Here is a 12334-nt window from a genome sequence, read left to right as displayed (position 1 = left end):
TTATGTATCATAACCCCCGGCCGGAGAAGCACCGTCCCGGTGGTAAATCTACGCAGATGATGTCGAAGGGGGAAAATACGGCTTTAGACGAGCCACGTGAACGGTGTCGCTCGGAGCTGATGTTGACATTGTTGGATCGGTAGGAACAATCTCGTACGTGACATCTGTCACGTGGCAAATGATACGCAATGATCCAGTGTAGGGTGACAACAGTTTCTCAGACAGTCCCACATGCCGAGAGGGTGACCAGAGGAGCACGAGAGAACCCGAGGAAAAGTGCCCGTCCCTATGGTGAGAATCGTAGAGCTGTCGTCGGTGCGCCTGTGAGGCCTGTAGACGGTTAAGCCCCAACTCCACGCACGCGTTCGCGTGCGAGATTCCACGCGCTCATGCGCCTATGCGCTACCTCGTGACGGCCGGAGACGGCGCGCCAGGCGAAGCGCGCGCGTTCGGAAAGATCTGGCTATGCCAGATATTTTTACACGCGCCGGAAGTTGCTCCCTCGGCAGCAGCCAATCAAACGCCGCTGCTGCGGGCTTCCGCTCCTCTTGTCTCTCAGCCGCAATGGCCGCCCTCTGCAAGTTGTCGGCGATGGCGATCGAAAACGAAAAACTAATCTCTTGTGTGGCCAGCCGGACGTCCTTGTGGCTGGCCACGCACAAGGACCACAAGAATCGGCAAGTGAAAGAGGCCCTGTGGAAAGAAGTGGGTCAAATAATGTATCAGGGGAAGGCCAGCAAAGGTACGTACGGCGCGTTTCCGCCGGCTTGACAGGTTGTGTTGAAAGCAGTGGCTGATATTTCATTTCGTCTACGCAGAGTGCATCACTGCGCTGCAAAAGCGCTGGAAGTTTTTGCGGGACAAGTTCCGAAGGCTGTTCGTGCTAGCCCAGAAAAAAAAGAAAAGCGGCATGGGCACGGAAGACGCCGACACCGAAGATGAGGGCGATGAAGGGAACCCGCCTGCCGACAGTCCAGTGCAGCCGGCTTCGTGGCCCTTTTACGAGCAGCTGTTGTTCCTGCGCGACACCATGACCTTCCGAGAGTAAGTTTATTGACGCTTTTATTGGCATTACGAACTAGCGAAAGAGAAAACCTCGCGTATTTTTCGCGTTGAATAAAGTAGCTTGTGATTGTGAGCCTTGCCGCTTTCGGGAATGCTGGCGAAAGTTGCTAATACGCCACAAAATTTTACACGAAACGCGACGAGTAAAGGTAAGAACGCACAAAGAGTGCTTCTTGCGTATGTGTACACACTGTACACACCCAATGTGCATACTTTTGCGCCGTGCCCCACGTTCCCGCACCAGAATAGTCTTGATTATTGAAAGCTAAAAATTGCTTGCAACAGTACCAAAACCGCATCTGTAACGTGCGGTGTAATGCGAGGTTTAAACTAGGGATGCTCTAAAAGTGGAAACCTACAGTAATTAAAACTTGCTTGATTATGTCTCGCTGAAGTCAACAAAAGTGAGCATTTTATTGCTCACAGTGATTGGTGGGGCCGCACATTAGAGAAGCAGTTTTGTCCAGATGCAGAAGTGATTCCCTTTCAGTTCTTGGAAGCGTATAGAAATTCTACACTACTCAGATGTACAAGTGGTGCCAAAGGTGCCCAAACCCTGTTGCATACAGTCATTATGCTGGACATCTTTCAGACAGCTGTAGAGGATGCAAACAGGGGGCAGATCTTGCACATACATTATGGGAATTGCTTCGAGCTATCTCTTAGAACCACATCATTGTTAGTGATGAGCAGTGGGAGACTGCTCCTCAGCTCAGATCCGGCAGATCAGCTCTGGGACATTCAGTTAGCCGAAGACTCTGCTAGGACCCAAAGGCACCTGGCTGATGCCTAGGATGGAAGGCTAGCCCTACTGAACTGGACAAAGAAATCTACTTTCCCTCTCCCCCCCTTACAATTAAAAACAAAACAATTATAGTGTTCGCACACACTATGCTGTAGTGTAACAAGCATGCATTTATTAACAATGGGAATGTTGGCATGTTTGACGTTGCATTAACGATCGCCTGTGTAAACACACTAACTTGCTGAAAGGGTCTGCCGGCAGCCGCAAGTTAAAAAAGGAACTCAGAATGGCATGCGAGATCCATGAGGCGTTCTGTATAACACAATGCAGCAATGAGTGTGCTAGTACACAAACTATGGTTGTAAGAAGCATACATTTATTAACAGTGGGAATATTTTGCCATCTTTCAGGGCAAACATTGACACTTTTTTACACACCTATACCCTAATACATACACCTTCATTTTTGCTGTGCAGGACTTCTGGAAATTTTGAGTCCCAGAGGAAACAAAGAAAGGATGTTCAACAGGTGGCACGGCAGGAGACCCCGGAAACCCTTTTTAGAGATATGTGTCCGAGCCAGTTTGACACCATCGAGTTAAATCAGACTGATGACCCCGTCGATCTCTATCCAGCGCCGGCGGTGTCAGTTGAGTGTAGTCCGTCGCTACTGGAACCAGAAATGTCATCCCTTGAAGCGACGCAGTCAAGTGAGTCGGCACCATCACCGCTGGGAACTGCGTCAGCGCTTGGGTTGGCGGCAACGTCACTGGAAAGCCAGAGGTCCAGCCTTGCCAGCATGTCTGTGATGCAGCCACCCAAAAAAAGACAAAAGAAAGACGACAATGACAGTTTACTTGTAGAGCACCTTGAAAAACTTACAAACAGTCTAGAGGACCAGGACGACCATCATTATTTTGCATTGTCGCTCGTGAAATCAATGAGAAAAGTAAAAGAGGAAGACCACTTGCGCATGCGCATGAAGATTCTGGAAGTGATCCAGCAATTTAACAGTAGCTGAAGTGTGGTGCTTCTTGTCCTTAGAGCTGACAAAGCGTGGGCATAGAGATTGAGGCATGTTGCAATATGAGGCATGGTGCAATATGAGTGGGCCAACATTACATGGCTAAACATGATTCAGGGTGTCTTTGCTATTAAAGGAGAAGTTTACCTTCAGCAAAATGGGTGCAGCCCCTGCTCTTCCAAGCGCTTCAGGGCCCCTTGTTTGGAGACTCCGGGCTGGTGCCACTGCCACGGTACCTCTCCAGCGCTGCTGCAAAAGTAGGCCGAGAAAAGCGTCCTGGCATCCGCAGCATCTGCACTGAAGTTCCGTGACTGGGATCCCTGAAGCGGGAAATAGCAGGGGTCCACATGCCCCTGCCCCGACGTCTGCTGGATGCCCTGCCTCCACCGTCCTGGAACCACATTTCCGAACCTGTCCTCTTGGTCGAGTATCTGGTCCGATTCCTCATTTAGGATCGCTAAGAAATTATGCAGTACACATGCTGCCTTCACTACATAATCCACATTCTTGGGGAGAAGCTGAATGGTGCGGAGCAGTATGCGCCACCTGGCCGATGTGATGCCGAAGGCGTTTTCAGCACACCTCCTGGTAACATGAAATAATAGTACAAAACAGGTTTTAGAAGCAGCCACCTTTCAAAGCCGATTCATTAGACTATTCTTTAAAACTGCAGCTACAAGAATGGCAACGTAAAATGGGCACAGTGCTCATAAGCTTGCGTTTTTTTGAAGTTGAAGTTGAAGATTATTTCAGGCAAAAGCAAAAAAAAAAGAAAGGTACAATTTGCCTAGGGGACCGGCGAAAAGGCATAAAAGCCTGACAAAGCGCCTGCCCCCTGTAAACCCAAAACCCACCAAAATAACACAGTGCTCAGTGTAAAGTAACGAGTCAATAAGAAATTAAGCATAAATATGTTTCTACATGCAAAACATGTACAGGAAAACATAAATGAGCGAAAATTTGCGCAGGAGATGAAATCTATAAAGCATATGCGTGTCCGACAAATGAAGCAAACTGTAGAGGACATAAACAAACACTAATGTAAGACATGTAAAATACCTGAAGAAACTTTACACTTGATTACAAGGTTTCAACAATCAAGAGACAGCAACATCAATAAGGAATATGTTTGATCGATAAATGAAACACAGTTTAGATAACATAAGCAAACCTTATTGTGATATATACAAGAAAATACTTCAGGGAATATGAGACAAAGATGGTGACGGTGATTACGTTTGTGTAAATAGGAAGTGTTCCTGTATCTTCTTTTTAAAAATGCCATATGAGACTGTATTGTCAATTAGAGAAGCTACAATCGGTTGTTCGTTCAAGAAATGCGAAATTTGATACAATAGTTTTTGTGTGCCGTAATTTGTACGTGGTTTCTCATATGTATACACCCTGTGCCGTAGGTTGTGACTGTGATCTCTCGGGAGGTGCCTCTGATAAAACCCTGTGCGATCAGTTCGTACCTGTTTATAAATAAGCATTGCCAATTTTTGTTTCAAGACGTTGGTTACCGTAAGTATTTTAGAATAAAAGCCCTATGCTCATTAATTGTACATAAAGAAATCCTTTGCGCTTATTTCTGTACGGCCTTCTAGAGAAGCAACGTGAACCGCTAATTCAAATTAGCATTTATGTTTGTAATGTAAGGTTAATCACAAGTCGCACAAGCTGCTACGCATGCCCTATTTTTCTGAGCTGGGTAAAGGACACTTGTTATTGAGATGGGGTCACAAACATTGTGCACGGTGCACACCTCAATTTGACTTGTGCTTGCGAGATCGTTTTGTCATAATGATGGTTTGTACTAAATGTGGTGAGCTTTTTATGTGCCCCTTCTGTTTTTAGATGTTTTTCCTCTGAACTGTTTTTGTTCAGCTGCTTTGTCCGCAAGTTAGAGCCACTGTTTCTTGAGCTACGGGGTTGACTATATGCACTACATTGTGAAATTAGAGCCACTGTTTTTAAGCTATGCATTTTGTGTTCATTGTTTTTATTTTTCTTCATCGATGTCTTGCTGCGAAGTGTGCATTAAACGTTATTTCAAGTGCTTTCTGTGTTTGTATAACATTGATTATGGCAAGCTCAGCATACCCAAAGAAAGTGCCTGATATCATACCGTGCTCGGCTTAGTCTGTAATTGAACACTCTTCGTTCATCTTCAAGGAGTCTAGCAGGGAAAGGGCGCATAAAGTCGCGCCGCAGCTGGAACGCTTCATCCCCGACGAAAGCGTACGGCGCCACCTTTGTGGTGCCTGGGAGCTGCCCCAGTGAGGGGATGTCAAGCTGCCCTTCGGTTAGGGCCTTCCCAAACTTCGTGTTCTTGAACACTCCGCCGTCACTCTGGCGGCCCTCTGCCCCAATATCGACCAGCACGAACTTCGAAGAGCTGTCGACCACGGCCATCAGCACAATGGAGAAAGTACCCTGCAGCAGTAGGCGTCAGACCAAACATTAGCACATGTAAAGTTGTATGTGTAGGTGGGACCTACAATAATAAGCGATTACAAAGAAAAAGTATGACAAAATTTACAAAATCACCTATGCTGGCCACGCATTTATTTGTACCAGCTCATTGTGAAAGATTTCTGGCATGCACAGTGATAATTTAATTTAGCCGTAAGGGCTCTGAAAAACACCTCTGTTGAAATTAAATTTCAAAGTAAACATCAAATCAAGCTGTCATAAGTACCTGCCGCAGCACTGGAAGAATACTGCATACATGAAGTATTCTGGCAAAACGACATAGACCACGGGGCTGTATTTCTTCGTTTTGGCAAACTGCGAGCTCAGTCCCCTTCTCTGTCTCCCTCTCTCCCCTGCTTTCTGGAGCCCATGTGCACCATTCAAAAGTGGTACATAAGAAAAGAAAAATTATAGCATTGCAGGGCAAGGCTCTGGACGTTGTCCAAGCATTTTAAATTAGAAGATAATTTAAGAAAGGGGTGAAGAATTTTAGGCAACTTCCTGCATTACAGAGTTTGGAAGCTTTTTATACCACTGCACTTAGCAACATTTCTTTTTTAATTGTCACAGTTACGCTACTGGCACCGCACCCCTACAAATGGGTGGTGCACATTCGCTGTCTATGTTGTCACCGCACATTCTCCAGCAGACAAGGGCACACTACCCCTCCCGCATTAATGCTGTTCGTTTCAGTATACGTGCATAAATGGCTAGACTGACTTACCTTGTAATTGAAGAAGGCACTTCCAGATTTCGGCGGGCAGGTGATGGCGACGTGCTTCCCGTCAACAGCCCCCAAACAGTTTGGGAACTGCCAACGCCGGGTGAAGTCGCCAGCAATCTCGGCCCAGTCAGCCTTGGTTGGTACCTGGAATAAATTGGCAACCAGGAACAAACTTGTAGGCCGAACAGACCTATTTTTAGCTAAATATCTTTGTGAGGTGGAATGTGAAAAAATGACATTCACTTTTCTCTTGTGCATGCTCTTTGGGCATGGATCCACGGCATGGTGAACCAAATTTTGTACAAGGTGTAAGCTTCCAATCATGCTGAAGGCATGGTGTCACTTTTGTTGCCCAGTTGTACACGGTCAACGCAGTGCATTTTACCACCCCATTTTTTATTTCGACAACACAAAGGTGTGATTACTGCATTTTGAAAACCAGAGTAATCAAATAGACATAGTTCACCAGGCTTTCAAAGCCCATAGGGATATATTGTATTTGCTAATCACAATTGCCTTAGGCACTGTCAATAATAAATTTTTTTTTTATTTAAACAGAGTCTTCGAAGGAATTGTTTGTACTGCAGATATGAAGTGTACCATTTACAGAAACAAAATTTTATACAGGCTCTGACGTTACCCACCTTCATAAAGTGGTCCTTCAGACGGGCCCAAATGGCTCTACAGGTCACGTGAATGCTTCTCCGAGCAGTTTCAATGCCGACACGGTAGGCGAGGGCCACATTGCAGATGTCCAGCCCTGAAGCCAGGTAGCTGCAACACAGAAAAAGTAATTTCTCCTCCGATTCACAATACATGGCCAGCACAACTGCAACAAAAGTGTTTGATAACATGCAAACTCTGAACAGTATTGCCTCTTTAGGTAACAAGCAAATGGCAATATTGCTTTCTGACACGAAGGGGCATCTATATTAAAAAAGTTTGAAGACTTGGCCAATGTGAGAAAGCATGAATGATTGCAACGCCCATTTCGCCATTTCACAATGCAAAAGCCATTTGTATAAGCTGACGTATGCTTCTATGATCTGTTCACTGACATGTTTATGTTCTTGCATCAGCATCAGAAGGCAACCTGTACCAACCTCAAGGTTATTGCAAGCCTTTCGCCTGGCTCCAGGGGCTCTCGTATGAAGTGCTGCCGTGTCAAGTCCGCAGCAACAAAGCCCAGCAACTTGTCGAACAGCGCGGGTGACATGCGGTAAAACTTAAAAAAAAACTGCTGGTCGCCTTCCCGCATTCGACGCATCTGTAGGGAGAAATAAAGTGTACTGTTGAAGATGGACACAACCATTTTAGTTACTTGTACACCGGGTAAGCCAGCTCCAACGGGCTATGAAAAGGGTAGATAATTCAGCATGCATTTATAAGATGCACAGGTACCATCTTTAAGGGAGCTAGCTCATGTCGCAGCTACAAAATCTGGTGAATAAAATGGAGCATCTAGAGCACTCTGGAATTTTATTTTAATTTATACCAAGCGCATTAAACGTTTTCTTAGCGCGGCACACATTGTTTAACCTCTTTTGCGCAAAAAGGAACACGGTAGCTGCGGGTTACAAGGCGGCGGAATGCTTCGCTCGCGCAAACAAAGCGCCGACAACAGACGAGAAGCGAGCGCTTACAACGTGTGCACCCCACTGTTGGTCATGACGCTATACAGCTTTCAGAAAACACAAACAAAAATTCCCGTTGTGACTAACCAACTCAGCTAACCATGCCTACAATAATAGGGCTAAGCATAACTGCGAAATAGCAACACGATACTCACGGCTGTGTGGTACAGGCCTTCCTGTCTTCGCGCCAAGAAGACAGGCCGCACCCAGCAACGGTGCTCTCGTTGCCTTCGCTGCCGCCTTCTGACGATTGCCTTCGCTACTCGCGTAGCTAGCAGGAGCAGATGGCTGCGAGTCAGCATTGCGACCATTTTCTCTCGATGAAGCAGGATAAACGGAAGCGGGCTTGAAAAGAGCGGTAAGCAAAACCAGAGGAGGCGATGTCGAAATACTGCGCTACCGAGTAAACAAAACCGCCGACTTGGCTCGGATGCTCGGCTCGGCTCGTGGCTAGGCTCGGCTGCTGTGTGTGTGTGTGTCAAGTCGTGTCGATAGTTCGCGTTGACAAGAAACAGTTTTTTCGGCGTCTCAAAACAAAAAAGAAATGCTTTTATGCGTTTTAGTAGCTATTTTGCGGCCTGTTAGTAGTGCGCATGTGTGTCTGTAGTCAGGCAGTTCTGGCCAGTGTGGTCTAGCGACATTGGGCTGCGCAAGTCGAGCGCGGGGCGGTGAGCGTTCGCGCGCCTCTCATGGGGTTGCTCGCCCTCCCCGTTCACAGGCGCCCCAAACGCATGAGCGCGCCAGCGCGTAGAATCTCGCGCGCGAACGCGTGCGTGGAGTCGGGGCTTTACGGGCGACTTGGCGCGCGTGGTCGGCGGGGGCGATGGCTTCACCAGCATACTCAGTGGCCGCAGGTAGCAAAGTGTCTAAGGGTAGAGTTGGGTCACGAACATATAAGAGATAGAAGGGTGAAAATCCGGCAGTGTTGTGACAGGATGAATTGTAGGCGAACGTCACATACGGCAAATAAATGTCCCAATCCTGGTGGTCTGGCGCAATATATTTGGCAAGCATATTGGTTAGGGTCCTGTTGAGGCCCTCCGTGAGGCCATTTACTGGGGATGGTACGAAGTAGTAAATTTGTGCTTGGTATGACAAAACCTCGGGATTTTGTCAACGACAGCTGATAAAAACGTGCGGCCATGGTCGGTGCGAAGTTGGCGGGTAAGCACCATGCACTAATATTAGTATGTCGTACAGCATAAAGTCCGCAACGTGGGTAGCGCAACTGGTCAGGTGTGCTTGTGTGATTGCGTACCGCATCGCGTAGTCTGTGGCAACAGCAATCCATTTATTTCCGGCTGTGGAGAGTAGAAAAGGGCCTAACAGGTCGAGCCCAACTCGAAAGAAAGGTTCAGTTGGAACGTCGATCGGCTGAAGATAGCCGGCTGGGAGGGCAGACGGCATTTTGCAACGGTGGCAGGGCTCACAAGCGGCGACGTAGCTTCGAAGAGAGCGGGCAAGTCCAGGCACAAAAAAAAAAAACCCGACGTCGTACCCGATCGTATGTGCGAGAAACGCCCAAATGGCCTGTCATGGGAGCGTCATGAAGTTGGTGCAGGACAATGGAACGCAGGTGCGCTGGGTTGACTGGAAGTAACTCTTATCCGAAGGAATCCATGTTACGGCGGTGTAGGATCCCGTCTTTCACCAAAAACATTCGTAGGGACGGGTCGCGAGGCGTTGACTGCAGTTTGTCAATGATGGCTCGTAATAAAACATCCCGACGTTGCTCTTCGCCAATGTTCAGCAGCTGCGACACAGAAAAAAACGTCCGCGATAGTGTCAGTATCTATTGCTTCGTCCACAGGGTAGCGGGATAAACAATCCGCATCATGATGTAATCGCGCTGTTTTATGCATTACAGAGAACGTGTATTCTTGAAGGCGTAGGGCCCAACGAGCGAGACGTCCTCTGGGTTCCTTCAGGGAGGCTAGCCAGCAGAGCCCATGATGATGCGTGATCACACGGAATGAGCGCCTGTACAGGTATGGACGAAACTTGGCGATTACCCACAAAAGGGCGAGGCACTTGCGCTTCTTGATGGAATAGTTGCGCTCGGATGGAGATAGCAGTCGACTTGCGTAGGCTATAACATGTTCGTGTCCCCGTTGGTGCTGCACTAGCACAGCTCCTATGCCGTGTCCACTGGCGTCCGTGTGAACCTTGGTTGGGGCTGAGGGATCAAAGTGAGCCAAGATTGGTGGAGTCGTAAGCAGGGTCGAAAGTTGGGAAAACGATGATGCTTGGTCATGGCCCCAGATAAACGAGGCGTCTTTCTTACAGAGGTCTATGCGGGGGCGTGCAATGGTCGCAAAGTCCTTAACAAAGCGTTTGAAATAGGAGCATAACCCCACAAAACTGCGGACATTCTTTGTTGTCGTCGGAACGGGAAAGTTTGTGACTGCGCGAATTTTCTTTGGATCTGGACACACGCCTTGGGCATCGACAAGGTGACCGAACACGTAAATTTGACGATGAGCGAAGTGGCACTTGGAAGCGTTAAGCTGGAGTCCGGCTCGACAGAAAAAGTCCAGAATAGCTGATATACGATCGAGATGTGAGTCGAATGTGGGCGAAAAGACAATAACACCGTCAGGGTAACACAAGCAGGTGGACCATTTCAACCCTTGGAGCAATGAGTCTATCATTCTTTCAAATGTGGCTGGCGCATTGCAGAGACCAAATGACATCACCTTAGACTGATAAGACCATCAAGAGTGATGAATGCGGTCTTCTCGTGGTTCATCTCGTCAACGGCTATCTGTCAGTAGCCTGACCGAAGGTCAATAGTTGAAAAATAATAGCACCGTACAGGCAGTCGAGGGCGTCGTTGATGCGAGGCAAAAGATAAACGTCTTTTTTGTAATTTTGTTGAGGTAACGGTAATCCACACAAAGGCGCCATGTTCCATCCTTCTTTTTAACAACGACTGGAGAAGCGCAGTGGCTGCGTGAAGGCTCAGTAAAGTTTTTCGCAAGCATTTTCCCGACTTCCTGTTTTTGCACGCTCCGACGCAGAAACATGGTAGGGGCGTCGGTGAATGGGAGTCGCATGGCCAGCATTGATGCGTTGGCTGACAATGGTCGCTTGGCTTAAATAGTTGCTGGCAAAGTCGAAAATGCTACGATAGACCTCAAGAACGTGGCAAAGCGCTCCAGCTTGCTCAGAGGTGAGGTCCGGTGACACCATTCTCTCAATGTCAGCGCCCGAAGAGACAGATTGAATGGAACCACTGGCTGAGTTGCAGCAATCGTCAACTCTGAAGGGCTTGATACGGTCGTCTTGGAGAGCGGTAATTTTGGCCAGGCAGATAACCTGTGGTAGAACTTGAGTGGTGAGGGAGAAGTTGACCAGTGGAAGGAAGGTGCGGTTTCTCGTAATCGTCAGAATCATATGCGGCACAGCAACCCCATGCGAAAGCATCACGGCAGGATTCGGGGCCATCGTGTAATCACCGTCAGGTACTGGTGGCGTGGAGGATAAGTCGACATGTGTGACAGAGTTAGGCCGGAGGCTCGTGAATTCAATGCAGCAGAGGCCGGTTTGCGGTGGGCGGGTTGGATAGGAAAAGAAAGGTAAATCGAGATGAAGAGAGCCAGCTGAACAGTCTATGAGGGCAGAGTGCGTGGCTAGAAAATCCATACTAAGAATGAGTTCATGAGGGCAATGTTCGATAACGGCGAAAAGAACGACAGTGCTTCTCTCCCCAATAGAAACTCGCGCAGAGCACATGCCAAGAATTGCGGCAGTTCCTTCATCGGCAACTTGTACAGCTCGGTTTAACATTTTTTCTAAACACGTAGGCTCCATATGCAATGAGGTCACTGTCGGGACGGCGGAAACCTTGGTGGGACGGCTTACTGCTCTCCCATAGTTGAGTACCAAGTACTCATAATCGCTCAACATTTTTCTAAACACACAGACATGAGATGTTCGTCGACTTCGTGTGGCGTCCCTCAGTACTGGGACGGTTTTAAGCCCTCCCATAGTACTGTACCATGTACTCTAAATCACTAAAAACACTTTTTCTGAACACACATTCTTGAAGGCAAAAGCCTTAAATGCCTCAAAAAGGCAAAAATTGACGGTGGTGGGTGTTTTTTTTTGTGACGTAAACACGAGTAATGCAAAAAATTGACATCGTGTTATGATACCACATGTTGTCCAAATGTGTATCGTACCTTGATGACACTAGCACGTAAGACGGTCGCTTACTTAAAGGTGGGCCAATCAGGAGCTAGTCATCGTGGTTAACAGCGCGAAACACCCGGACAGGAGCGAGAGAAGGACACGGTACAGCGCTGTTATACGGCTAAGGGAACACCACAGCTCCTTGAAAGGATTTGCGCATTCACATTTGTCTTTGCATTGCCGCGAATGTGGATGCCACCCACTTTTTGAAAAAACAATAGTACTCTTCAAGCACCCAAACAAGCTTTCAAGAGAAATTATGGAGGCATTTTTTATAAATAAGAAAGGGTCTCAATGCGTTAGCCAGCCATCTATCGCCTTACTTGGTAATGAATTATCTTTGTTAGATAGTGGCTAAAGTTCATTCGTCCGCTCATGCCCGGTTTTCTAAAACAGCGCTGTACCGTGTCCTTCTCTCGCTCCTGTCCGGGTGTTTCGCGCTGTTAACCACGATGAATGCTCACCAACTAGCCC

At 47.6% G+C, this 12334-nt stretch overlaps 2 protein-coding genes across 2 annotated transcripts; one reads left to right on the top strand and one right to left on the bottom strand.

Moving 5' to 3' along the window:
• The first annotated feature begins 488 nt into the window (after window positions 1-488).
• LOC142814570 (uncharacterized) lies at window positions 489-4893 on the top strand. The gene is made up of 2 exons (XM_075893493.1): window positions 489-1044; window positions 2287-4893. The coding sequence occupies exons 1-2, from the start codon at window positions 911-913 to the stop codon at window positions 2828-2830; spliced, it is 678 nt and encodes a 225-aa protein (XP_075749608.1). The 5' UTR covers window positions 489-910; the 3' UTR covers window positions 2831-4893.
• Window positions 4894-5797: 904 nt separating this feature from the next.
• LOC142814406 (uncharacterized) lies at window positions 5798-7951 on the bottom strand. Its single transcript, XM_075893151.1, has 5 exons — window positions 7822-7951; window positions 7136-7299; window positions 6677-6806; window positions 6033-6176; window positions 5798-5809 (listed from the first exon to the last, which is right to left on the bottom strand). The coding sequence occupies exons 2-5, from the start codon at window positions 7297-7299 to the stop codon at window positions 5798-5800; spliced, it is 450 nt and encodes a 149-aa protein (XP_075749266.1). The 5' UTR covers window positions 7822-7951.
• Between the last annotated feature and the right edge of the window lie 4383 nt (window positions 7952-12334).

The sequence above is a fragment of the Rhipicephalus microplus genome, chromosome 4 (assembly GCF_043290135.1).
Source record: "Rhipicephalus microplus isolate Deutch F79 chromosome 4, USDA_Rmic, whole genome shotgun sequence".
In the NCBI taxonomy this organism is placed as follows: Eukaryota; Metazoa; Arthropoda; class Arachnida; order Ixodida; family Ixodidae; genus Rhipicephalus; species Rhipicephalus microplus.
Note: the sequence above shows the minus strand (reverse complement) of the source record. Positions and strands in the feature narration are given on the sequence as shown.

Bases quoted from the DNA above. Each gene is read 5' to 3' on its own strand.
- LOC142814570 (XM_075893493.1), top strand. From the start codon at position 911: ATGGGCACGGAAGACGCCGACACCGAAGATGAGGGCGATGAAGGGAAC. The intron at 1,045-2,286 runs GTAAGTTTATTG...TTTGCTGTGCAG, and splicing joins GACACCATGACCTTCCGAGA to GACTTCTGGAAATTTTGAGT.
- LOC142814406 (XM_075893151.1), bottom strand. From the start codon at position 7,299: ATGCGTCGAATGCGGGAAGGCGACCAGCAGTTTTTTTTTAAGTTTTAC. The intron at 6,807-7,135 runs GTTGGTACAGGT...TCTGTGTTGCAG, and splicing joins AGGCTTGCAATAACCTTGAG to CTACCTGGCTTCAGGGCTGG. The intron at 6,177-6,676 runs GTGGGTAACGTC...AATTTATTCCAG, and splicing joins TGAAGGACCACTTTATGAAG to GTACCAACCAAGGCTGACTG.